The sequence below is a fragment of the Jaculus jaculus genome, chromosome 15, assembly GCF_020740685.1.
Source record: "Jaculus jaculus isolate mJacJac1 chromosome 15, mJacJac1.mat.Y.cur, whole genome shotgun sequence".
Taxonomy (NCBI): Eukaryota; Metazoa; Chordata; class Mammalia; order Rodentia; family Dipodidae; genus Jaculus; species Jaculus jaculus.
In genome coordinates, this window is record NC_059116.1 from 64,336,501 (window position 1) to 64,363,547 (window position 27,047).

At 40.6% G+C, this 27,047-nt stretch overlaps 1 protein-coding gene across 1 annotated transcript in view; it reads left to right on the forward strand.

Moving 5' to 3' along the window:
• Nucleotides 1-27,047, forward strand: part of Itga8 (integrin subunit alpha 8) — a 213,745-nt gene that overhangs the window by 155,501 nt on the left and 31,197 nt on the right. The window contains exons 24-26 of the mRNA XM_045135108.1: nt 1,697-1,802; nt 4,272-4,430; nt 21,420-21,548. Of these exons, the coding sequence (XP_044991043.1) occupies nt 1,697-1,802; nt 4,272-4,430; nt 21,420-21,548 (394 nt within the window). The remainder of the gene's footprint in view (nt 1-1,696; nt 1,803-4,271; nt 4,431-21,419; nt 21,549-27,047) is intronic.

Below are 27,047 nucleotides of genomic sequence, written 5' to 3' on the forward strand. Positions count from 1 at the left end.
CTGTGTGGGTGCCCCTCCTCTCCCCCCCCCTCCCCGCTTCTCTCTCTCCAAGCCCGTTCTAGCTTCCTTGCGGTACTCCTGCTGTTTATCACAACTCACAGACAAGTTAAAGTATTCCATGCTGGGATCTGCTTATGAGAGAGAACATGTGGCATTTATCTTTCTGAGCCTGTGTAACCTCACAGAGTATGATACTTTTCCAGGCCCATCCATTTTCCTGCAAATTTTATGATTTTATTTTTTTCCTTACCACTGAGTAGAATCCCATTGTGTATATGCGCCACATTCTCATTAACAATTCATCTGTTGGTAGACATCAGGGCTGGCTCCATTTCCTTGCTCTTGTGCACAGAGCAGCAACAAACATGGCTAAGCAAGTATCTCTGTAGCAGAGTCTTTAGGGTTTATGCCCAGGAGTGGTACAGCTGAGTCACATGGAAGATCAACTGTTAGATTAAAAATTTATAAATTTTTAAAAAATATATTCTATTTTATTTATTTATTAGAGAGAGGGAGAAAGAGAGAAAGAGAGAAAGAGAAAGAAAGAAAGAAAGAAAGAAAGAAAGAAAGAAAGAAAGAAAGAAAGAAAGAAAGAAGCAGAGTGAGAGATAGAGAAAATGAGAATGGACATGCCAGGATCTCCAGCCACTGCAAATGAACTCCAGACGCATGTGCCACCTTCTGCATCTGGCTTACATGGCTCCTAGGGAATTGAACCTGGGTCCTTTGGCTTTGCAGGCAAGTGCCATAACTGCTAAGTCATCTCTCCAGCCCTAAAAATGTAAATATTAAAGATAACTTTTACCTATAAAATTTTAGGAAACATTGTATTTTAGAATAATAATTTTTGATATGTTGCTAATATACCAACTTGGTTTGTAATCAGTTTTTCATATTGTGACAAACTATATTTCATTCAACTAGTGGTATCAAGGTGGACATTAAAGAAAATATAAATCAATATATTCTATTTAAATGGCAACACCATTTCATTCTATCTCACTCCTACCTTTCATTTATCTATAAGATAATGCTAGATCTCAGACATGCTTTATTTTGTTTTAGTTCTAAGCTTGGCCTTGTACAAGATCTAACTGCATTAGCAGAAAGCCAAAGAAATCCAGGAAGAAGGAATGCATGCACAATTATCACTTTTCTGTGCTGGAGTATTTAACCAGAAACCGTATTTCTTCCCAACTGGACATTGAACATATTCCACAAGAGCCTAGACACACACACACACACACACACACACACACACACACACACACACACACAGAGGGAGAGAGACAGAGGCACAGACAGAGAGACAGAGAGGTAGTTTTTTTGACTTATTATGGCTTAAGTCAAGGACTGTATAACCTCTTCACACACAACAAATACATATATTTACAAAGGAGAGATAGATGCGTAAGTTCAATTATTCAGTTGCAGACTACCCCAAACTCTGCCCCCAGTATCCAAGAGTAGGTGTCTGGACCACAGACCAGTAAATAAGAACCTGCAGTAGTGCTTGGCGTCCTTCACTAACCTTTTAGGTATTTAGCTAAACGTCATTTTCAATTATTTCAGCAACCAATATCTTCTCACAATAAATTAAGAACTACAGGTTTGGTTTGCTGCCATAAACTGTACTTTTGTAAAACCTACTTACAAAGACCATCCATGGTAATTAATGAAATATTCCATATTCCAGAGTATCCCACCCTCCCCAGATTGTTCTGCCCATTCTTAACTGGGAACGAGAAGAAGAGCCCCTCAAAGAGGAGGAAGTTGGACCATTGGTAGAACATATTTATGAGGTAAACAGGTTTTATGTTAAATGTGTTGAGGGTTTGTTCTTATGTTCTTTACTTTAATATGCTATATTATATAATATACTGTAATAAATACCACATTGACTTTGAAAAGTTCCCAATCCAAGCTCTTAGGTTTATGTACTACCTAAATTTGTGCTATTACGCTGCCATATCTCAGTGTGGGGGGATGAAGGGTGTCCTGCTAAGTAATTATAGCCATGGCCACTTCGTCTCCAATGGATAGAGCCACTGTATGGTAAAAAACATTTTATATATTGTTTTTTCATATATCATTTTATTGTTCTCTTTTTAATATTTGGGTGCCATATGCATAAAACCAACTAGCTCCCTCAATTTATTTCATTCTTCCTACATTTTCAGATATCTTTAAACCTACCCATATCTAAGCCAAAGGTCACCAACTATAAGGTGCCATTAGGATATTTTATAAGATATTCATTATTGTGCTGAAAAATACACATGGAGTTTGGGATGTGAACATGATAGATAAAAGTAATGCCATTTTTTATTTATGTAATATAAACCATAAATGAATAAGTCATTGTGAGATTTAAAATGCTCCATTAACTAGTAAAGTATGGTCAGATGCAAACAACACTCCATGATAAGAAGCCAATGTTCTTTTCCTCCTACATGTGAACTTGTGAGCAGGGAAACTGTTTATTAACACACTTCATGAGATATTTGGGGATTTTTATCATCAAAACAGCAGATAACCAAAGACTAATTCAGTGGTTTTCCAGGATTTGCTTTATAGTTAATGGTCTCTACAGGGCATGGGTATTTATCATCAGGAGACCCAGAATGGAATTTTGATATAGTGAAGTTCCAAGGCTTTTTCTCATAGAGATTCCTTCTCTGTAAATGCCTTTTGTTCCTTTCCTGTTTAACTAATGCCACTGAACTAATGATTCTGAATATAACTTTCATCACAAACTATAGGGGCTGTGAATAATGTTCTCTTAGGACAACAACAAAGCCATTCCTAAAATATGTGAGGAGAAAGCCTTCACTCTGGAGTAGTATTAGCATGAAAACCTCTGTCATCTGCCCAGATTCAGATCTCTGACCAGAGCTTAAGCTCTCCCTGAAAACAAAAGGACAGTCAACGCCTGGTACCATTTACATCAAGAACCTCACTGGAAAAATAACAAGCTTGAAAACAATTGACTAAATTTGTATGCCCTGACCAGTTTCCTCCTAAGAATGTAAAATTTTAAATTTTGAAAAGAAAAAGAAACAATCATTTTTATTGATGCTGTCCTAGTCTTAGCATAAACAAATAATAGAAGTTTAAGGCAATTACCAGTAGTGTTGAAGCAGTCACCAAATATTTTTCAATGCTTATCTCATGGCTCACAATCAACTATATCAATGAGTGCCACCTTCCTTTGAGAACGTGAGTTAACTAGGTAATATAATAAGCCAAAAAAAAAAAAATCACATTGACTTATAACATGATGATAATCACTAGAATTCAGCGAGGAGAACAGACCACCCCTGATAACTCTGAAGTGAATGTTTAAGCCTAGCATCATTTTAAATGCAATCCTTCTTTGCCCTTTGAGTACACATTCATGTTCATCTCCTTATGAGATGTGACCTTTCTTCCCATGGTCTTGGCTGATTAAAACAGAAAGATCTCAGCTTTGAAACAAACCCATACTTGGACTGAACTGACGTAAGTACAGATTGACTTTGGCATTTGACGGATGGCCATTTCCCCACAGGGTACAGGAGTGCATAGCATATGGTTGCAATTGACAAGACAGTATTCAGGCAAGAGTAGGCAAATTTCAACATAAAGAATCAATGAGTTTTGAAAACACATAATTAAAATTGCATTTCTGGCGCTATCAGTAAAGTAGCATAAACTCAAGATAAACATCACCATTATCAAACATGAGGATACAGGTTGGTTCCTACTCTGAAAAAAAAAAAAACCAGAATATGCTGCAAACCCCACAATTTTTTAGTACTCACATAATATCACAAGAAGAAAATTCCACCCCTGCCCTCATTACACAGATCATAGTCTAAACATAGGCGCATTAAAAATATTTATAAAATTACATTCAAGCTATGTGTATAAAGTATATATGAGATATCAATGAATTCTTTGTTTAGACTATGGCCCCACCTCAAACTTTTGCATTATGTATATGCCACGTAACAAAGACCAAGATGTACTTCTGGGCCCAGTCATTTCCAGTGAGGTGTGCTCAGTCTGCATGTTCCTCGGCCAGAAGACCCAGATTTACAGCTTCACACTGAGTCTTCCCCAGTCATTTCCATATCGATTGTGCTCACAAGGCTCCTTTTGCCCATATGGACTCTTTATTTTCTTATTTCCCACTGTGAGAGTTACACCCATTATGCATGCTTTCAGAACTATGTGAATGGTTCACGGAGTTGCACTGCGCCAATCTATAATGTATCACTTGCTTGCAGCTGCACAATATTGGGCCCAGCACCATCAGTGACACCATTCTGGAAGTGGGATGGCCGTTCTCTGCACGGGATGAGTTTCTCCTCTATATTTTTCATATTCAAGCTCTGGGACCTCTACAATGTCAAACACATCCTGATATCAACCCACAAGATATAAAGGTAGGAGAGCAGTCTACCTAACAGCTTTCTTTTTATTCATTCATTCATTTGCTTATTTTTGTAAGCAAAAACTTTATGGTGGCGTGTTGAAACACAAAAGATGAAGTAATTATGTTGTTCCAACGATAACTGATCTTTCAAATTTAAATTGACTAACTTAATGTAAAGTCTAACTCCCAGAAAACTTAAAATTTCCCTGTTTTATTATCTTAGTGATCTGTCACTTATCTCTCCCTGTTTCAATATGTCCCTTTTATATATTGTTTGATTAGCAGCACAGCCAAACCAAAAGCATAAACATATATGTCATGCATTAGAGAATTAGCATATAATGCTATTTTTAAAGTCTTTTTGGTATCTTGCCCAAAGACATGAGGATCTTTGCCAAAATGAGCTCCTCCAGCTGTTGTCAATAGCAAGTGGTAAAATGTGAGAATTTGCCAAAAGCCATCCCAATGCCCTGAGAACCCCCAGACTGGAATGTCCTTGGCAGAACTGTCGTGAACGCTTATAGGGAAGCTCAGCGAGGTACCGCTCAGACTTTTAAATGCACCCGAGATCCGCTAGAACACCAGTGTGGGGGCTGACGGTATCTATGCTGGCGAAGAGAAACAGGAGCCTGCAGGGTAAAGAGCACATGGGGTGGCAAGTCTCTTCTTTGTGGGGTAAATGAGGGCGCCTGGGTTCTATAAGAATATAGGGCCTGACAGGGGTCTAGAGGTCTATTATTATGGGGGGTCTGGGTGGAACGGGAATCTATTAGAATGCAGGGCCTGAGCAGCTCCTGGAGTTCTACTAGAATGTAGGGACTGGGCCAGGCCTGGGGGCACAGTAGAATGTAGGATCTGGGTGTTTTCTTAGAATGCAGATCCTGCTCTCAATTCCTGTCCAGCTGGTTTGCTGGCCACAAATTCATTACCAAGTAGCTCAAGTGTCCCAAAGGCTGATCCCATCCAGATTAAGATCCAAATTTGGCTTAGGTTCCTTCTGGGAAGGAAAGAAATGAATTAGCATAAGCCCTTGAAAATGTCACATTTGCATGAGAACAAAAACAAATCTTTTTCAATCAGATGTTGTCCTCAGAAGACAACTTCATTTAAGGACATTCTCCTAGTGGCTACAAGGACATAGTGTCTCTGGTGTAAGGACAGACTTCCTGAAGCACTGACGAGGCCATCCAGGGCCCCAGCCGCAGACACTGGGTCACTGCCCACTGTGAAAGGGTTTCTTTTTCAAGCCCACAGCTCTGGATGCTGAAGAAGCCCACATGGTAAAGACCATATTGGTGACAAGCCTCTTCTTTATGGGGAAATAAAACAGCGAGGCCAGTTGTGCGATCTACAATTACTTTTCCTGTTTCCTCTTTCTTTGCCCTTCATGGAGATAATGTTGTCTTTGAGGCCAATAGCTTATTATAAAATGATGTCTTCAAGTGTTAATGTATAGTACTGAAGTAATTCAAATCTCCACATGCTCTGCTCTGCGTCCAATGGGTGTTCTAGCTCACTCATGGATCCTGGAAGCATGTGATCAAGTAGAAGCCGCTGACTCCGCTTGAGCGCAATGTTTACTTGTATTTGACACTGTTTACATATGTTTGTATATATGATATGACTTGTTTAATGTGCACCATGTTGGCTGTGATTTCTTTCTCTCTTTTGCTTTGTGGCCATTTAACAATCATTTACAGTGACTGGGATGGTATTAACAGATAGCCTGCCATAAATGCTGACAAGTCCATCAGACTGAGCGGTGGAATATACCAGGCACCTGGCATCCTCTATTACCCACATCTTCTTTAAAGTACTCATAGACTTGCATTCAAAAGATGCCCAAAGTTAGGCATATTTTAACATTCAATTTAATTATGTTCTTTTTATATACTTTCAATCTCGTGTGTTCTGAATACTTGGTCTCCAGCTGGTGGCAGTTTGGGGAGGTGGAGCGTTGCTGGAGGAGGTGTGTTATTGAGGGCAGGCTTAGGGGTGTTACAGCCAGCTTCCCCTTTCTAGAGGTTGGCTCACTCTCCTGCTGCTATGTGCCACCTGCTTTGGTGTTTTGTCCCAGCAATGAGAAGATAACTACAGCATTTTTTAAAAAACAAGAATTAAAATCTGATATTTAGTCTCACTAATCCCAGCAAGTGAACTATGATGCAATCCCTTACTGTCTGTGCTGCAGTCTGTATGTGGAATGTCTCCTCCAAAACTCACATTGAGATTTTGTCCCCAGTGTAAGAAGGGTGTTGAAGTTTGGCAGGGGCTTTGGGAGGTGTTTGAGTCATGGGATTCAGCCCTTATGAATGGGTTAATGCCAACCTTGCGAGAGAGCAAGTTCTTGGAGGAGTCAGGTTTGGTGGGCATAGCTGCTGAACAAATGAATTAGCCTCCTACGCTCTCTTACCATGTGACCCCCTCCATCCTTCTGCCATGAAGCACCAGGGCCAGGACCTGCTCCACATTTTTGGACTTCCCAGCCTGTAGAACGACAAACTCAAAGTCAATGCTCCTTTATAAAGTACCCAGGCTCATAGATTCTGCTCTAGCAACAGGAGACCATTTCTCTGAAGTTTCTCCATAAGGAAAGTGCCCCATGAAACATCTGTGTGTGAGCAGACACCCTCCTGAAGTTATGGTCCTTGTCCCACTGGGCCGCCGTCACAACATCCCAGGCCAGACACAGCCAACCCCACCCTGAGTTCTAAAGTCGAGGGACTTGCGGCCACTGCATTTTCCTGTCACCGCGCATGTGATTTACTTTCAACCACATCCCTATGTGTTGTGCTCAGATCCACCTTTTAGCTAACTCCTTCTCCCTGTTTTCCTCACTTATCATTGAAAGGAGCTCTTTGCTTCACTCCCTCTTTGCAGCCCTTGCCCAGATTTGTTCAGTTTTAGTTTTGTTTGGAGAGTTTGTTTTTGTTTTGTTTCCAAGACAAGGTCTCACTACGTAGCCAGAGTTAACCTCAAACTCAGTCCTCCCGTCTCACCCTCCTCAGTGGTAAGATTATAGGCTTATAGGCATGTACTGCCACCTTGGCTGTCTCACAGTTACTTAGGAAAGCTTATTTTTTATGGAAAAGAAATGATCCAGATCACCTTAGAAGCAATTTCTAGGCTACCCACTATAAGAAGCAAGAAGCACTCAATTTATATAGAGCCCATGAAAAGTTCTGGGGATCCCTCCTCATTCTATAGACCTTCAATGTGCTTTCTCACCTCCTTCTGCTCAACCCTGTTACAATAACATTCAAGATAAAGTACAAAACACAGTACTTTTTCTTACCATTTAAAATCACTCATATGGTCATAAATATGGATATTTATTATTGTTATTATTATTTTAGATACCCAGTTTTATGGCATCAAAACCATAATGAGGCTTAAGTAGATTTTTTTTTTTGGGGGGGGGGAATTGGCTTGAGAACTGATCTACCATTTAAAATATTTCTAAAAAGAAAGGCCTTCTAAATGCCAAACATCTCCCCAAACCCTCTGAAATCCGACTCATCTAGAAACTGAAGATGTGTTCCAAATTCAACATAAGACTCAAAGTCTCCTCACATGTGCCTTGATATCCATAGATGTGACCCTTCAGGGGTCAATTCTCATGACAGTAGCTGGTACAATTCGGCTGATTCGCTAAGTTACTGCAATGTCTCTCAAGTTTGAGGAAGGGACATGGGCAGCCTCTGTAAGCCACTAGCTCTATCTTGCTAACCTGTGGCTGCTTTAGGAAACAGTGGGCAATGTTTTTACCTGCATTCACCTTACGTGTTGCTCAGAAATAGAGCAGCCACCAAAGTGGGATGGGACGGGGTCACTTTGCATACCACTAGAAGTCAGTGCACTTTTTGTTTTCAATTTAGATGCCCACGTCATATTGGGCTGTGTGGAAATTCAACACCATCGAATGTCAGAGTCCGAGAGGAAGCAGGAATGATTAGTAACGGGTTCAGAAGGGAGAGCTACACAACACTGTGGTCTGAATCTGAAACATTCCTTGGAGGTCCATGTGTTTAATTAAGCATTTGGTTCCCAGCTGGTGTTACTCTTTGGGGAAGTGGCGAAACCTTTAGAAGGTGGAACCTCAATAGAGAAGGCGTGGCACTGTAGGGGGTTCTGAAGTGTTTCTTGTTTTGTTTTGTTTTATATATTATTTATTTATTTATTTATTTTAGAGAGAGAAAGAGGAAGGGAATGGGCACACCAGGGCCTCCAGCCACTGCAAACGAACTCCAGATGCAGGTGCCCCCTTGTGCATCTGGCTTATGTGGGTCCTGGAGAGTCAAACCGAGGTCCTTTGACTTTACAGGCAAATGCCTTAACCACTAAGCCATCGCTCCCGCCCTCCTGAGGTATTTATTTTTGAGGTAGAGTCTCACTCGAGCCGAGGCTGACCTGGAATTCACTATGGAGTCTCAGGGTGGCCTCAAATTCATGGCGATCCTCCTACCTCTGCCTCCTGAGGGCTTGTATTGAAGGTGTGCACCACCACAACGGGACCTGCTGAGGTTTTTAATAGCCTGGCCCGCGTCTCCTCTTCCTAACTGTGGAAGCACCTGGCTTCCTGCTTCTGCTGCCAAGTCTTCCCCACCAAGATAGACTACTCCCCGAAGCTGTGGGCTTAAATAAACCCTCCGTGCCTTCAGCCTTCGCACCTTGTCAGGTATTGGGTCAAAGACATGACTGATTGATACACTCAACATCTCATTTCCCCACTTAAGGAAGCCACGGCCGTCACCGGAGTCCAGGTGGCACAGAGCTCAGGTCCTCTCCTCACACGCTGGTCTCCCGGTGAAAAGGGTGCCGCCTGCAGGATTCTGTTCGGAGGGGATGCTTCCACCCCTCATAGTTGGTTACCTGCCACCTGTAACCTTAGGAGCATAAGCAGATGTTTATGAAGATTCTGCCTCCAGATTTTATGGTCTGGGTCCAAGGAAGAGCATTTTAACAAAGCAGTTTCTTCCTGCCCTACCATCTAAAATATTTTGAAACATTCAACTGTCTACAACATTCAGACCAATCCATTAAATCTAATTTGTTCCAGATCCTTCTTGGAATAAAATTTTAAGAGTTAAGTGTTTCTCAGTGATATTAAAGACGCTAACATAATTATTTCAAACTATCAATTTTGTTATTGTGGTGAACTTTATTCTGGGCTTGGGTATCCTTCAAACAAGCTATGATCTTTAGATAACATGAGGTTAAGAAAGTAAACCCAGCCATGGAACCAAACGTTTCAAAAAGAGTAAACAATTTTTCTTTTTTCTTTTTTTAAGTGGAAATATTTTGTAATAAGCATCCAAGTGTGAAATGCTCAAGACAAGTGCGAAGGAATGTGAGATGATGCGTCAGGATAGGATAACAACGAAGGAATGGAAAATGATGTCTTAGAGAGAAAAACAGAGATGTTCAGATGTCACCTGCATTAGGATCACTGAATGCATTTGGGGGTGACTGCTAGAAAGAAAACTCCTACGGGAGAAATGGCCTGATAGAGACAAGAGCAGAATTGCAGAGCAGGAGAGCAGGCCCTCATCCCAAGCTCTATTGTTGGTGGCATGGAAACTGGTCACCACTGAGTCTCTAGCCTCTTCAGCAAGACCAATCCCACAGGAAGTCCTAATTACATCCAGACAGCACCGAAACAAACAGCAGAATTCCAGAACCAGTTCCATTGTTAAGGGTTATAGCCCTGCAAATAGTTTTCTAGAATCCAGTAGGTCCCACAGATAGATAGTGGCTTGGCAATTTGCAGCTTGTCTTATCCTTAAGAATAGTTGTTTTTCTGTTAACTTGCCTGCGGCTCACTGGTTCTCAATTCAGAATGCAGGGACACTTCTTAGTTCCTAAGCAGCAATCATTCCTCCTTCTTTTCCTTCTCCTCTTCTCTCTTTCCTCCCTTCAAAATTAAAACAGAAGAAATAAGACCCTTTAATATATCTCTCCCACTACCTACTGATTTCTTTTGGCACCTTTTGGAATTATCTTGAGAACATTGGATATTCAAAACCACAATTTACTTCACAGTAAAACATGATTAATTGTCTGTGACTCAGCCCTATCATGCTCAGCTTCTGCCAGCAGCTCTCCTTCCTGGAAAAAAAAAAAAAAAACTAGCTGTGCATGATTTCTATTCAGAGAATAGACCCAAGTCTAATTTTCTTTACCTCCAATTGTGACACACAGTATCCTCTTTTTCCTGTTACACGAACATAGTCTTCTGTGAATGCTTCCTCTAAAAGAGTACCATTCATTCTTTACTCTTTTTTCTGAGAGGGCTGTATGTTCATGTGCATATGTGTGTGTGCATATGTGTGTGTGTGCACGTGCACACAAGTATCAGTGTGTGTGGTGGTCAGAGGACAACCTCAGATGTCAGTCTTTCCCTTCCACCTTGCTTTTCATTTTTTGTTGACAGCTTCCATAATTATAGACAATAACCCATGGTATTCCCCCCTAACTTTGCCTTTGCCACTCCATTCTCCATCATATTCCCTCCCCCTCTCAATCTGTGTCTCTTTTATTTTGATGTCATCACCTTTTCCTCTTAGTATGATGGTCCTGTGTAGGTAGTGTCAGGCACTGTGAGGTCATGATATCCAGGCCATTTTGTCTGGAAGAGTGCATTGTAAGCAGTCCTACCCTTCCTTTGGCTCTTACATTCTTTCCATCACCTCTTCTGCAATGGACCCTGAACCTTGGAAAGTGTGACAGAGATATTTCAGTGTTGAGCACTCCTCTGCCACTTCTTCTCAGCACTGTAATGCCTTGTGAATTATCCCAAGGTCACAACCATCTGAAAAGAGAAGCTTCTCTAACCAAAAGTCAGGGTAGCATTAATATATGGGTACGAGAAGAAGTGCTTTCGGGCAATTTGGTGAGCATACTATATACATTTAGCCAGACAGCAGCAGACATTCCACCGCTAGGACTCATGAGTTCCCCCATCATAGGTTTTCAGTCTCAGGCATGTATTCCCTCCCATGGAGCAGGCCTCAGTCCAATTAGAGAGTGGTTGGTTTCCCTCATAACAGACATGCCACTATTGTCCTGTTGGCTCATTTGGCATGGCTGGCCAAATTTAAGGCTTGCAGTGTCCACAGTTGTTTCTCTCCATTAGTGATTTCTCTCTCTCCCATGGAACTGTACACAACATACCTTTTCCAGCTTTCTGTCAGCTAGATTACACAGAGGTGATTTTCAGCTCAACTTCAGCAGAATTTTTAGTGACCTTGCAGCACAAGTATGTGCAGTCTTCAGCAATAGGGTCTTACCATCTATTCCAGGTGGGACATCAAGAGCCTCAGCAATGGTCTATAATGTTTTGGGGACATCAGAGACCTCCCTGGCCAATAACTCACTGGAAGGCATTCCATCCCTGGCACTGAAAATATTCTAGTAGCAATCTATGGCTTCTAGGTATGCCATTGTCTAAAAAAGTAAGTTTCCATTTGACTTATTCATACCCTCTTGGATTATGATTAGCCCCCCACCAACTTTCCTTTACTCAATCTCTTCCTCTGACCTCACTTAGGCCTTTCCACCCCATCAGTTGTTCTGCTTCATATATATAAAGTGTCATCCTCTTAAGTTCCCTTTCCTCCCTTTCTATTGCTTTTATATCCCCTTTATAGCTTACTGGCCTTTGCTACTGAGTTTTATTTCAAATCACATACAGGTCCAATCATTTGTAGCTAGGAGCCACATATGAGAGAGAACATGTGACATTTGGCTTTCTGGGCCTGGGTTACTTCACTAAGTATAATCCTTCCCAGATCCATCCATTTTTCTACAAATTCCATAATTTCATTTTTCTTTACCACTGAATAGAAATCCATTGTATAAACTTGCAACCTCTTCATTATCTGCTCATCAGTTGGGGTACATTTAGGCTGGTTCCATTTCCTAGCTACTGTGAATAGAGTGACAATAAACATGGTTGAGCAAGTATCTCTAAGGTAGTGAGATGAGTCCTTAGGATATAGCTGGATCATATGGTAAATCTAATTTTAGCTGTCTCAAGATCTCCACACTGATTTCCACAATGGCTGGACCATATTGTACTCCTCCAACAGTGTAGAAGGGTTCCTCTTTTTCTGCATCCTCACCAGCATTTAAGGTCATTTGTTTTCATGATGGTAGCCATTCTGACAGGAGTGAGATAGAATCTCAAAGTACTTTTAATTTGCATTTCCCTGATGGCTAGGGATGTAGAACATTTTTTAGATGTTTATATGCGATCTGTATTTCTTCTTTTGAAACCTCTCTATTTAGTTCCATAGCCCATTTTTTTAAGTGGGTTGTTTGATTTCTTATTATTTAGTTTTTTGAGTTCTTTGTATATCCTGGTTATTAATCCTGTGTCAGATGTATAGCTAGCAAAGATTTTCTCCCATTCTGTAGGTTGTCTCTTTGCTGTATTCACAGAGCCCTTTGCTGTACGAAAGCTTTTTAATTTCATGAGATCCCAGTGGTTGATTAGTGGTTTTATTGCCTTAGCAACTGGAGTTATATTGAAGGGTATCACCTTACTTTTACTCTAGTAGTTTCAGGGCTTCAGGTCTGATATTAAGGTCTTTGATCCATTTGGACTTAATTCTTGTGCATGGAGATGGATAAGGATCTATTTTCATCCTTCTACAGATACATATCCAGTTTTCCCAGCACCATTTGTTGAAGTGGCTGTCCTTTCTCCAGTAAATATTTTAGGCATATTTGTCAAAGATCAGGTGGCTTTAGCTACCCAGACTTACATCTGGGTCCTCTATTCTGTTTCATTGATCTATGTGCCTGTTTTGTGCCAGTACCATGCTGGTTTACTTACTATAGCTCTGTAATATAGGTTAAAATCAGGTATGGTGATGCCACAATCCTTATTTATATTGCTCACTATTGTTTTAGATATTTGAGATTTTTTGTGATTCCAAATAAAGTATTGGATTGTTTTCTCTATTTCTTTGAAGAATGCCATTGGAATTTTGATAAGGAGTGCATTAAATATGAAGATTGCTTTTGGCAAGATTGCCATTCTCATAATATTGATTCTTCCAATCCAAGAACAAGGGATGGCTTTCCATTTCCTAGTGTCTTCTGCAATTTCTGTCTGCAACGTTTTAAAATTTTCATTGTACAGATCCTTTGCTTCCTTGGATCAGTTTATTTCAAAGTACTTTATGTTTTTTGATGCAGTTGTGAATGGGAGTGATTCTCTGATTACATTGTCAGTGTGTTTATTGTTAGCATATAGGAAGGCTACTGGTTTCCATGTGATTGATTTGTATCCTGGTACATTGCTGTAGGTGTTTATCAGCTCTAACAGTTTGCTGGTAGACTCTTTAGGGTCCTTTATGTATAGAATCATATCATGTGCAAATAATGATAATTAGATCTCTTACTTTCCAATTTGTATCCCTTTTATGTGTGTCTTTTATGTTATAGCTATAGCTAAGACTTCCACTACTATATTAAATAAAAGTGGGGACAGTGGACACTCTTGTCTTGTTCCTGAATTTAGTAGAAAAGCTTCAAATTTTTCTCCATTTAGTATTATGTTGGCTATAGGGTTGTCATAAATAGCCTTTATTATGTTGAGATATGTTCCTTATATTCTGTTCCAAGTTTCTGTAGGACTTTTATCATGAAGGGATGTTGGATTTTGTCAAATGGTTTTCCTGCATCTAATGAGATGATCAAGTAATTTTTGTCCTTCAGTCCATTTATATAATGTAGTACATTTTATCAATTTGCATATGTTGAATCCCTACATCTCTGGAATAAAGCCTATTTGGTCAGGATGAATGAAATATCTTATATATTCTTGTATTTTGTTTGCTAATATTTTGTTGAGAATTGTTGCATCTATGTTCATGAGGGAGATTGGTCTGTCTGTAATTTTCTTTGTTTGTTCTATCTTTGGTTTGATATAAGGCTGATGCTGGCTTCCTACAAGGAGTTGGGTAGGATTCCTTTCTTTTTTATTTTATGGAAAAGTTTGAGAAACATTGGTGTTAGTTCTTCCACAAAGGTCTGGTAAAATACACCAGTGAATCTATCTAAGCCTGGACTTTTTTTAGTTGGGAGATTTTTTATAACTGCTTGTATCTCCATAATTGTTATAGGTCTATTTAAGTGGTTAATCTTAGAACATTTCACCCAAATGCTATAGAATACATATTCCTTTCAGCAGCATATGGAACATTCTCTAAATAGACCATAATAGGACACTAAGAAAATTTTAACAAATACAGAATAATTGAAATAATTCCTTGTACTCTATCTGATCACAATGGGGTTAAACTACAAATGCAAGAAAAGCCATAGAGCATACACAAAACCATGGAAACTAAACAATACATTACTAAATGATGAATGTGTCAATGAAAAAAATTAATAAGGAAATCAAAAACTTAATGGAATCACAGGATAATGAGAACACAACATACCAAACCCTTTGGGACATAATGAAGGCAGTCCTAAGAGGGAAATATATAGCTTTAAGTGTCTATATTAAGAAATTGAAAAGGTTACAAGTAAACAACTTAATGCTTCACCTTAAGGCCTTGGAAAAAGAAAAATAAGGCAAACCAAAAATCAGTAGGTGGGAAGACATAATAAAGACTAGGGTAGAGATTAATGAAAATAGGACCCCCCCCAAAAAAAAAAAAAACAACAGCAAAAAACCCAAAGAATCAATGAGACAAAGAGTTGGTTCTTTGAAAGGATAAACAAGGTTGATAAACCCTTAGCTAATCTGACCAAAACAAAGAGAAAAGAGACACAAATTAATAAAATTAGAGATGAAAAAGGCACCATTACAACTGATACCAGAGAAATTCAAAAACTCAAAGGGACATATATAAGAACATATATTCCACTAAGTTTGAAAATATGAAAGAAATGGATGATTTCCCTGATTTATATGACCTACTCAAATTACATCAAGATGAGATTACCCTTCCTCCTTTTTTGAGGTATTGTCTCTCATTGTTCACTGCTCCATTCACCTGGCTAGCTGGGTTATGTCTCCCCCGCCCATCTTGCTCACTGAAATTGCAGGTGCTCACACTATCATGTCCAGCTTTACGTGAGTTCTGGTATCCAAACTCAGGTACCTACACTTGCTTTATGTTATTTATGGGCCATTTCCCCAGTCCTCGTCATTTACCATTTATAGGGCCTGTATTTCCAGTTCTTAACAGAGAATTTGTGTGGTTTAAATGGGAATGTCCTCCAAAGGCTCATGTGTTTAGACACATGGTCCCCAGCTACTGTCACTGTTTGGGGAGGCTGGGGAACCTTTTGTAGGTGGAGCCTTGCTGGAGAAAGTAGGTCACCTGGGGGCTGGCAAACACTGAGGTGTTTTTTTTTTTTAATTATTTATTTATTTATTTGAGAGTGACAGACACAGAGAGAAAGACAGATAGAGGGGGAGAGAGAATGGGCACACCAGGGCTTCCAGCCTCTGCAAACGAACTCCAGACGTGTGCAACCCCTTGTGCATCTGGCTAATGTGGGACCTGGGGAAGTGAGCCTCGAACCGGGGTCCTTAGGCTTCACAGGCAAGCGCTTAACCGCTAAGCCATCTTTCCAGCCCAAACACTGAGGTTTTGATAGCCTGGTCCCACTTCCTTTCCATTCTCTATTTCCTGACTGTACTGTGAGGTGAAGAGCTGGTTTCCTGCTCCTGCTACCATGCCTTGCCTGCCATGAAACTTGCTGTCAAATCTGTAAATGGAATTAAACCCTGTCCTTCCTTTAGCTGTTTCTGGTATTTGTTCATACCAGTGAAAAACTAACTGTTACATAGACTTTATTTTTTTGCATATATATATGAAACTTGCTGTCAAATCTGTAAATGGAATTAAACCCTGTCCTTCCTTTAGCTGTTTCTGGTATTTGTTCATACCAGTGAAAAACTAACTGTTACATAGACTTTATTTTTTTGCATATATATATATATATATATATATTTATTTATTTATTTATTTATTATTATTTTTTTTTTACCTTTTTTGAGTTGTTGAGTTTGTTGTCCTGTATGTGTGTGTGCATGTTGAGACAAGTTCTCACTATGTCATTATATACCCTAAGCTGGCCTCAAACTCACAATCCTCCTTCTTCAGCTTCCAAAATGCTGGCATTATAGGCATGTGCCACCATACCTGGCCAGGTATGTACAGTCTGAAAGAGTTGATTACCAACTGTGATAGTGACATGAAAATTCTAAGGTTAGCTATGCAATTAAATTTCTGTGCAATTAAGTTTATTTCCTGTGGACTCAGCTTCATGAGGGGAGAGGACTAGGCCAGTCAGCCCACATATATCTTACAATGTCTAAAGACGAAAAATGATTCATCGTCAGGGGTGTGAGTCGATTCTTCTACTTAGGCTTTACATAAAAATTTCAAGGTGACAGGCGTGGTGGCGCACGCCTTTAATCCCAGCACTCAGGTTGCAGAGGTAGGAGGATCAAGGAGAGTTCGAGGCCACCCTGAGACTACATAGTGGATTCCTGGTCAGCCTGAACCAGAGTGAGACCCTACCTCGAAAAAAAAAAAAAAAAAAAAGTTCAAGAAGGAAAATATGAGGTTTTCCTTCTCACAACCAATTCTTAACATTTATGCCTTGATTGCATGGTAGAATGGCCCTCTGGGCTTGCCTCTACTTATATTTAATTATAGACAAAGAAGCCCATGAGACTAGTTTGTTGTGTTGTGTAGTCTAGGAATACCTGAAATTCATACAAGCAAGAAAAAAATAAATAAAAATAAAAAACAGTATATATTGCCTTTGCCTGGCTCTCAATGCCCTCAGACTCATTTCACCCAACCCCTTTATTCAAATTCTGTCCTTCCTACTACATGGCACTTTCTGGTATGCATTGTAGCTTTCATCCATAAATCTAAACCTACACCAGAGGGAAGCATTTAGTGAAGAGTTATGAAAATAGAAAACTCTTGTAGGGGTCAAATTCAGAGTAGCAGCTGGAGAAAGAAATTCATTTAGTAGCAATAATTTCCTCATTGAAGAAAGAAGCCAATTCTCCTTGCTCCTAGGAAGTGACTTTAGTTTACCTTGAGCATCTTATAACATTTAAGGAATTTATACTCAATTGTGTGTCTGCCTAACACAGTTGTTCAGAGATCAGCCTCCTTTACCTCCACTGATCCCAGATTAAGAAAAACATGGCTGTGGGTTCATGGCCAACTATGAAGGAGGCTCTAGTATTCATCTAGAAAATGTACTTCAGTTGTTGTTTACACTTCTTAAATAACTTTGTTTATTATCTTTTGTTCCTTGAATAATTTTTTGGAATGTCATTTGAGAATACTGAGTTGAAAGCTGTTGGGAGACCTTTTCACTGGGGTGCTTAAGAGTGGCATTTCTCTACATATAAACCAGTGTTACCAGATGAAAGAAGCATGTCCAAACCACCCCTGCTTTTCAGGAGCCTCATTCTCTAGCTCAGAGTAGGTCCTCTGTTCTATTCAAACCACTTATATGTCTGAATGGCAATGGACACGCCCCACACAGAACATGTTCTTGCTTTGTTGTAGGCTGCCTCTCCTGAAGCCATACTGGGGGCTATTGTTTTACCAATACTGATAATAATCATGGGTTGTAACTTGGGAATAAGGAATCATGGCCCAGTTCTTGCTACTACTTTCTCTCTTTGGCTCACTACTGTGGTTATCTCTGTACTTTAAGTTTTAGCAATCTATAAAAATAAAAATTAAGCCAGGAAATGGGGTATAATCCCAGCACTCTAGAGACTGAGGCAGGAGGACTGCATGCTTAAGGTTATCCTAAGCTATACGGATAGGTCCTGCCTCAAAACAAACAAACAAAAAGAACAAAAGAGAACTGAAAGAGGAAAAAAGAAAGAAATTAATTGCACATAGTAAATCTGAATGCAAAAACAAAGTGGGTGAGAGAAAACACATGGGAAAATAAGGGTTTACACAATTCCTGTTTGTCTCAATCCAATTTTTTTGCATGTGTGTGAATGATATATATATGTATGTATGTATGTATGTATGTATGTATATATGTATATGTATATGTATATGTATATGTATATGTATATGTATATGTATATGTATATGTATATGTATATGTATGTGTATGTGTGTGTGTGCATGTATGTGGAGACCACGGGTCAGTGTTGGTTGCCTTCCCCACTTTTTTGAGGCAGAATTTCTCAGCAAGTAGAGCTCAACAATTGGGATAGACTAGCCAGAGATCCCTCAGGAGTGTGCCTCTCCAGTGCGGGGATGAAGGTGCATGTCACCGTGCCCAGCTTTTATGTGGGTTCAGGGGATGCAAACTCAGGTCCTCGTGCTTGTGCACCAAGTAGCTTCCTGACTGAGCCAGCTCCTCAGACTCTAAACTCAAACTTTTATCTTAAGCTGTAAATGGCTTACTACCGGAACCTCCATCACTGAGCACTTGGCTTATCCTGCTCAAGGAGCCAGGTTCTATCATTATTCTGGAATATGCTGTCATCCCAGGTGGTGACCCACCTGAGATCTCACTTCCCTTCTACCCATGCCCTCCATCTCCCAGGACTTTGACCCCTAGTCTTCAACATTTTCTGTGACCTACTCATACTTTCTCCTCCTCTGACACACCCATCACTTTCGGTAGGTACCCTGCCTCTGACACAATAATTTCTCTAGATACCCTGCCTCTGACACACTCAATACTTTCTCTAGATACCCAGCCTCTAACAAACTCATCACTTTCTAAACAATTATTTATTTATTTATTTATTTATTTATTTATTTATTTATTTGAGAGCGACAGACACAGAGAGAAAGACAGATAGAGGGAGAGAGAGAATGGGCGCGCCAGGGCCTCCAGCCTCTGCAAACGAACTCCAGACGCGTGCGCCCCCTTGTGCATCTGGCTAACGTGGGACCTGGGGAACCGAGCCTCGAACCGGGGTCCTTAGGCTTCACAGGCAAGCGCTTAACCGCTAAGCCATCTCTCCAGCCCCTCATCACTTTCTATACATATCCTACCTCTTACACACTCAATACTTGTTCTAGGTGTCCTGCCTCTGACACACTCATCACTTTATATACATATCCTACCTCTTACACACTCAGTACTTTCTCTAGGTGTCCTTCTAACAAACTCATCACTTTATATGCATATCTTACCTCTTACACACTCAATACTTGCTCTAGGTGCCCTGCCTCTGACACACTCAACTCAGCAACCTATTCTTCTTTCCACTCTCCTATTTTATCATGCCCTCTCTTCCTCTCTCCACTAAGCTTTTTCTTACTTATGGTATCATCTGAGGCAGTTTGCCTATCCTACTCTGCAGATTGCCTTTGGTTCTACTTTCTAGCTATGTCTAGAATCTAAGAGGAGTTACCTGACACATACTTTTATAAGTATGATCTCCCTGCTGCAATATTCTTCTAATTCCTTGTCCTAAAATCTCAGCCTTGCACAGTTCATGGTTTGGCTTCTTCACTCCTTAGTTAATGCACCAATAGCATCTGATGGCTAGAAGTGCTCAAGAGGCCACTATTGTCACAGGAGAAATTTGTCCTTCTTACTCTTCTCATTAGTTCCTTCAAACCTACACTATTCTGATATTCCCTATCGATTGTCCTTCACATTGCTGTTGATAGTGACTTTAAAACAAGAGAATTTTCAAATGATTTTCATTTTCCCATCACATCTGTCAGCTCACTTTCATACACCTTATAATCCTCTTGCTCTCATCCTTAATTCTTCCCATATGCTAATCATAGATACAACAGTTCTTCCTGCAGCTCCAAGCTCAGCTTTTGAACATCCAATGCCCCCCACCCCATTTCATGTATCTTCAGCCTCTTCTTCTGCACTTGTCCCTTTTTTGGCACTGATAAACACACAGCAAGCATGGTACTGATTAGCACACTGCAATCCTATGCAACATTACACATAGGTTCAAAGCATCCACTTGGTGCAGTTGAGGATCGCAGAACAACTATGACACTGGATAGTTGGATGCAAGGCACTCCTGGTGATGAACCTGAGAAGCCAACCAAGAAAAAGGCCAACATACAGTGACCCGGGTCACGCCAGGAAGTATAGATTCTCCCTTTCTTTCTGCCCCATAGATTCTTCCAAGTCTTTAGAGTATGCTGGGCACCCCAGTTTCAACTTCTGTGGTGGGTTCCACATCCTCCACACGGGAATTTCTTCCGTCATTCCAGAGATGAGTACAGGAGCACTGCTCCTGTCACTTATGGACAAGCCACTTAAAGAAGGCCTTATGGTCATGCTGGAAGTGAAGGACAGAACATTGGGTTTCAATTCTCAGTGATCTAAACTAAGAATGTAAAGGACGTCATGTGTGGTATATTGTAATTTTCAAAATATTTTTTTTAGCCATCAGTTGTATATAGCAAGGAGCCTGAGATCCACTCTTTACAATACTGGGGTAGAAAACTGGGGGTGGAAAGCAAGCTCTGTTGCAGTACATGTGCACTGGGCATGCTTTGCCAAAGTCATTTTCTTTATGTCTCTTATGTTCCTGCAGGAGCACTTCTTGTGTGCACAGGAGGGGGTAGGGTGGTAATAATGCAGACATCAGGTAGTTGACAAGGTCAGGCTGTGTTTTTCTCTTTTCTGCCACCTTAAGGATCCATCTCCCCACATGGAATGATCATCCATTTATCTAGCTTATGGGAGAATGAGAGAGTAACTCATGCCTGAAAGGTCACTTTTGCTTAAAATCTTAACCTTACAGGATGAACTTCCCAAGTGTATTCCCCCATGCTCTGTGAAAGCCCAGGACTGGAGAATAGGCAGGTTTGCTCCTTGTCAGTGTAGGTTACTGCGCTGTCACATATGCCACTGGCAGTCTCAGCACACACAAAATCTCATGTGAATCCAATTCAAGGTCCAGAGTTCAAGGCTAATGAAGAAGTAACGACTGTGAATGCAATCGTGTATGATCTCTCCTGTTTTCTGTTTGCAGCCTGCCGCCTCCCTAGAGGACACCCCAGAGCTCAGTGCCTTCTTGCGAAACTCTACCATTCCTCATCTTGTCAGGAAGCGGGATGTGCCTGTGGTCCAGCTACACAGACAGAGTCCTGCAAAAATACTGGTGAGTTGTTTTACAGGCAGAGAACTGAGGGAGGGCAAGGATTGGATTAGACAGAATTCCTGCATACAGATGGTTTTAACTTCAAGCCTTGTTTTCATTCTCCTCCAATGCTTGATGATGCCTGACAGTTTTTGGAAGCACATATTGTGAAAAACGAAAGTGACTTTTCTGTAAGGATTAAGGAGCATTTGTATTATAATCTTTATACTCTTCTAAATCTGTCATGGAGGCCACTGCAGAAAAATAGGGATGAAACATAAAATAGTACTGTTAATTCAGCTCAAGAATTTAAAGGGACAAGAAAGGAGAATGAATCTGAGCAAGGATAATAATACACATATATGAAAGTCTTATAATGAAACCCATTATTTTGTAGATTAATTTTAAAAATAAATTTAAAAACACAGAGGCTCAGTTGTTATCCAATCCCCAAACAGTGAGCTGGAGAGTTTGAAGTGAGTTCTCAGAATCCACCCTTGAATGAGCTCTCAGAACCCTGTCTGTCCAGTGGATCCTGGAAGTGTAGCACCTATCCTTGAATGAGTTCTCAGAACCCTGTCTGTCCAGTGGATCCTGGAAGTATAGCACCCACCCTTGAATGAGTTTACAGAACCCTGTCTGTCCAGTGGATCCTGGAAATGTAGCACTCACCCTTGAATAAGTTCTCAGAACTCTGTCTGTCCAGTGGATCCTGGAAGTGTAGCACCCACCCTTGAATGAGTTCTCTGAACCCTGTCTTTCTAGTAGATACCAGCAGGACAGAGCCCATCCCTGAATAAGTTCTCAGGACCCTATCTGTCTAGTGAGTCCTGGCAGTGTATTACCCATCCCTGAATTTCACGGTGCTTTGCTGGTTTATAGAGTCATGGATGGTGAGTTTAAGGAACAGTGTCCACGTACAAAAGAGGTACCTTCACACTCATGTTTACTGAGGCTGTATTCACATTGGCCCACTTATGAAATCGGCTTAGGCTCCTGTCAACATCTGAATGGATAAAGTTACTATGATACATACACAATGAATCGTCACCCCACTGTGAAGAATGAAGTCACATAATCTGTGGGGAAGTAGAGGGCATCATACTGGGCAAAATAAGCCAGAGTCAGAAAGAGATGGATCATGTGTTTTCCCTCCTATGTGGCATATAGAATTGCTTAAAAAGAAGAATGAGCTGAAGGTTATAGAGGAACTACTATGAGAAAGTTAGGGGCTTGGGGTAGGGTGAGAGAGAAAATTATAAGAGACAAGAGCCGGAAGTGTGGACAGGATGCAAGCATTACACATACATGTATAACAGTGTCACAGTAAAACCCATCAAAATCAGCTTAATATCCATGGATTTAAGAATACAGTGAGAAAAAGGATGAAGAGAGGAGAGAAAAGCATGACATTTGTTTAACAGTTGTGTTGTACTATATTCCTGCACATTAGTCAGTGTACAATAAAATCTGCTTATAAAAAAAAGTATGTTCAAGTTTCTGGGGCCAAACACCCTAAGATTCTTGGCACTGGGGTGAGTCAAAGGTCTGGCTTGAAGTTCTCCCGGGCTTTGCAAACATGTCCTTACCAGCCATGGGTCAGTGCTTTTATTCAGTTTCCCCACTCAGCAGTACTGGTTCGGGAGCTTCACTTCCTCACAGGAATGTCCCTGCTCTTAGCTGACCGTATGGCAAGGACACAGAAAGCTGTGCCAACAATGAGTTTGTCAGTGCTTCACAGAGGAGCTCCAGAGTGGGAGGCCATAGCACTTTCTCCAGCTCTGTAGAAAGTCAGAGATCTCTCGAAATCCTGACATCTTCAAAAGCAGACATGCCCAGGGACCCAGATGGGACAGGTTGAGAGTGCTGTGGCCCAGTCCTGGGATAGCTGGCTCTACCACTGCATTACAGACACTCAGCCTGATAGCACATTATCTGTGGTGGATCAAATCAAAGCCACACCCCCAAAGCAAGTGTAACAGAGGGACCTTGGTCAGAAAGCTACTTAGGGCCGAGAAATCGTAAGAAAAGGAAGAAGGCTATGGTAGACTTCTGATCCCAGAGGGCTCTACAGCTACTACAGGGACGGTAGTCACCATCTGTCCAGATGAGAAGCCATGAAACCCCCAAGCCCATCCAAACTTGTGCTGTCATACTCTCCAGGGTATGTTTGCCCCAGAAATGTGCAAGGACTCCTAGCATCAACTGGGTACCACAGTCCCCTGCCCTTTGGCAGATACAAGTGGATGTGGTTTGCTCAGCTTTGTTTCTCAGTGATTGGCTCATTTGTTGGGTGGCTATGGGAATAAACAACATAGTGGAAGAATTCATCAGGACCACTGGTGATGCCTTTGGAGTTACCTCCAGAGTGCCCTTCATGTGCCTTTCCGCATGCTCTTGCTCCTTCTCTCTGACTGTTGGTTCTTTGAACCTTAGCCCAACTCTAAGCAAATTTATTGCAAGAAGTTTAAAAGCTAGTGTGGGTAATAGCCAAACTCACTAGCCACCCCTCATTGTTCTAGCCAATCTTGAAAGACATAATTCAGAGCAGTGGAAGGGAGTAAATCTACACTCAAGGAACTGCATCCCTGAGTTCAGCAACTGCATGAGTAAAAGTAATAAATTTGGTTACTTTTCTCTTTGTAGTGACCAAACACCAGTTATAACTTAAGAAAAGAAAGATTTATTTTGGTTTACAATTCCAAAGGATTTATCACATGGTCACTTGGCCCCCTTCTCTTGGGCAGAACATGGAAGCAAGAGTTTGTGGCAAAGGAGAGCTATTTAGTTCATGGCTGACCAGAAAACAGAGAAAGGAGAATGACTGTGTTAGTCTGATGCCCCCTTTTCCACTTTTATCCAGTCTAAGACCCCAGCTCATGGGAGGGCATCACCCTAATAAACATACTCACAGATGTACATCACCTGCCTCCTAAGGAGTTGTAAGTCCAGTCCATTTTAAAATAAGGATTAGGTGTCACAAAATTCAATTTATAAAATTGAAAATTTGAAGTTTATAAAGAATTTGCAGAACATGAAAATGGGTAGTATGAGAAAATGTTAGCAATTGTGTGTTTCCTCAACTAAAGTGGGGAATGCACAGAGTGTAGATGGCATTCCGTTTTCTTGGGCAAATTAGATATATATGAACATACACATGTGTGTTTGGGAGAAAGAAAAGAAAAAGATCCTAATAAAAGAGGCCAGATTCAGGAAAGACATATATATTCAAGAGTCAGGTCTGTAGAGCCAAGCATAACCATTAGGTTATCTACCTCGTGCAGAAGAGGTATCAACAGTTTGATTGGCTTTGCGTCCCAAAGACTAGGGCACCAGGTGTCAGTACCCAGATGAGCAGGTGTCTGCTGCCTCTGATGCCTCTTGATGTCTGAGCTCAAGTCAGGCCACCCTCCACTGCCTCAGTCATTGGCACACAGACAAGAATGTGATTTTTGAGGGCAGATGGGGTGGTAAGTGGACAACTGAGGAAGTCCTGAATTGATTTCATTTCTGTTTCTGAACACTGAAGCTGACCTTGAATTATTTTTAAAAACCAGAGAAAAGTATTCAAAAACCTGATAGACCTACATTGTTCCTACCCAATAAAGTTGGTTCATGTCATTTTTGAATCATAGTCCTGAAAATCCAAAACATGTTACGCATTACATGGGCATACCTTCATAAATAGTCAAGAAAGACATGTTAGCATGTCAAAAGAGAGGATGATAGGGTAAAATAAACACAAATCCCAGCTCCGAGTCGCACTGAATCGCATACTTTCTGGAGGCAGAGTTTTCTCTTGTGGTGAGGAAAAAGTTCTACCGAAGATGGTGATGACTGATGTCAACAGTGTGAATTCTACTGCACTGTGTTCTTAGAATGGTTAAAGTTGAGTCTTTAAAGCAATAATGTCTGTTTCCATCCCCCTTGAAACAAGGTCTCATGTAGCCCAGGCTGCCTATCAATTCACTATGTAGCCCAGGATGATCTTGAACTTCTGATCCTCCTACCTCCACTTCCAGAGTGTCAGGATTACAGACATGCACCACCATGTCTGGATGTTTTTAATGTGATACTAGAGATGGACACCCAGGCTTTACATGCAGATGAGGCAAGCACTCCACCAACAGAACATGCACATCCCCAGCTGCTGTCTTAAACAATCTCAGACATTCATCTTTGTGCTTCTTTACAGTTAAAAGAAAAGGTAAAACACAGAAGCAGAAAGCAGAGTTCACCTGAGTTTAAATTTAATAATCAGTTACATTTAAGTGAGAAGCATCTGGAATACAAGACAAAAGGCTCCAATAACTGGCAGATTCAAGAGTCTGAATGCTTTTTAGATCCTATAATGCCTTCGAAAATATAAGGGTAGGGAACCCACCTGCTGCCCATGTTAACATAAATTCCTAAAACTCAGAGAGTTGTAACTAATATAGTGTCCACATGGAACAGTAGAACAAAGAGAGATAACTGATATGTGTGGAATTCCAGTGTGTACAGTGCACATGAGAAAAGCCAGCTCTCAGCTTCTGCAAAGCTGACCTGAAAAAAAGAGTCAAGATTCACATGGGTTTTGTAAACTTCTACTTCTTTGCATGTCTCATTAATGCACTAAAACAGTGGAGATCAATAACTAATATCCTTTTGAAAAGAGTATGCATTTTTGTGTTCTAAGGTCAAGATTTTCCCTTCTCTCATTTCTCATTAGATATTTTTGATGTAAGGTAATTCTCAGCTTTTAAATATCATAGAAATATTTACTTATACATGATTGCCAAAGCAATCCTTGAAATCCATGTCTGATTTTAACTCATATTTTTCTCTTTTACTCTTACTGGTCGAAAACTTGCAAATCGTGCACCTCCTCATGTCCTGGAGTCAAGACAGCTCTGGCTGGAGAGAGTGATTATGCAAAGTTTATTCTGCAATCAAAAGCTAAATAAGACCTCCTACAGTTTTTGTTTGGTTAAAAACAATTTACTGAATCACATTTCTGATTAGGAATTTGAAAATACAAAATGCCAACATCCTGAGCTAGGATCATAATTTCGAATTTGCATTTAAAGAATTGTGTCTATGACACTGACATTTAATTCTCCTGCCTAAGAATATCTTTTCTTTCTTCATAACAGACCCATGCTGTTTTGTGGTTGTCATCCGCTTCTCTTTTCTTTCTCAGTGTACAACTAACAGCCTGTCTTTCTTGATTTCACTTCAGCATGTGATGCTATTGGCCACTTTCGGAAACCATCACCACCCACTGCTTCCCGTGAGCTTTCTCCCATGGATGTCTTTCTGTCCCTTGGCCAGTCCCACCTTAGACTATTTCATGAGCCTCTCTCTCTTCTTCCCATCATTAAATGCCCCGCATCTGAGAACAGCATCTTCAGTCCCTCCTCTGCTCTCCAACTGAACTTGCTCAGCTCTATGTCTAGTACAATTAGAGAAGTTCTTATTGTGTACATAGCATGGAAAAATGGGTGGTGGGTGTCCATTTATTCCTATGCTGGGTATACT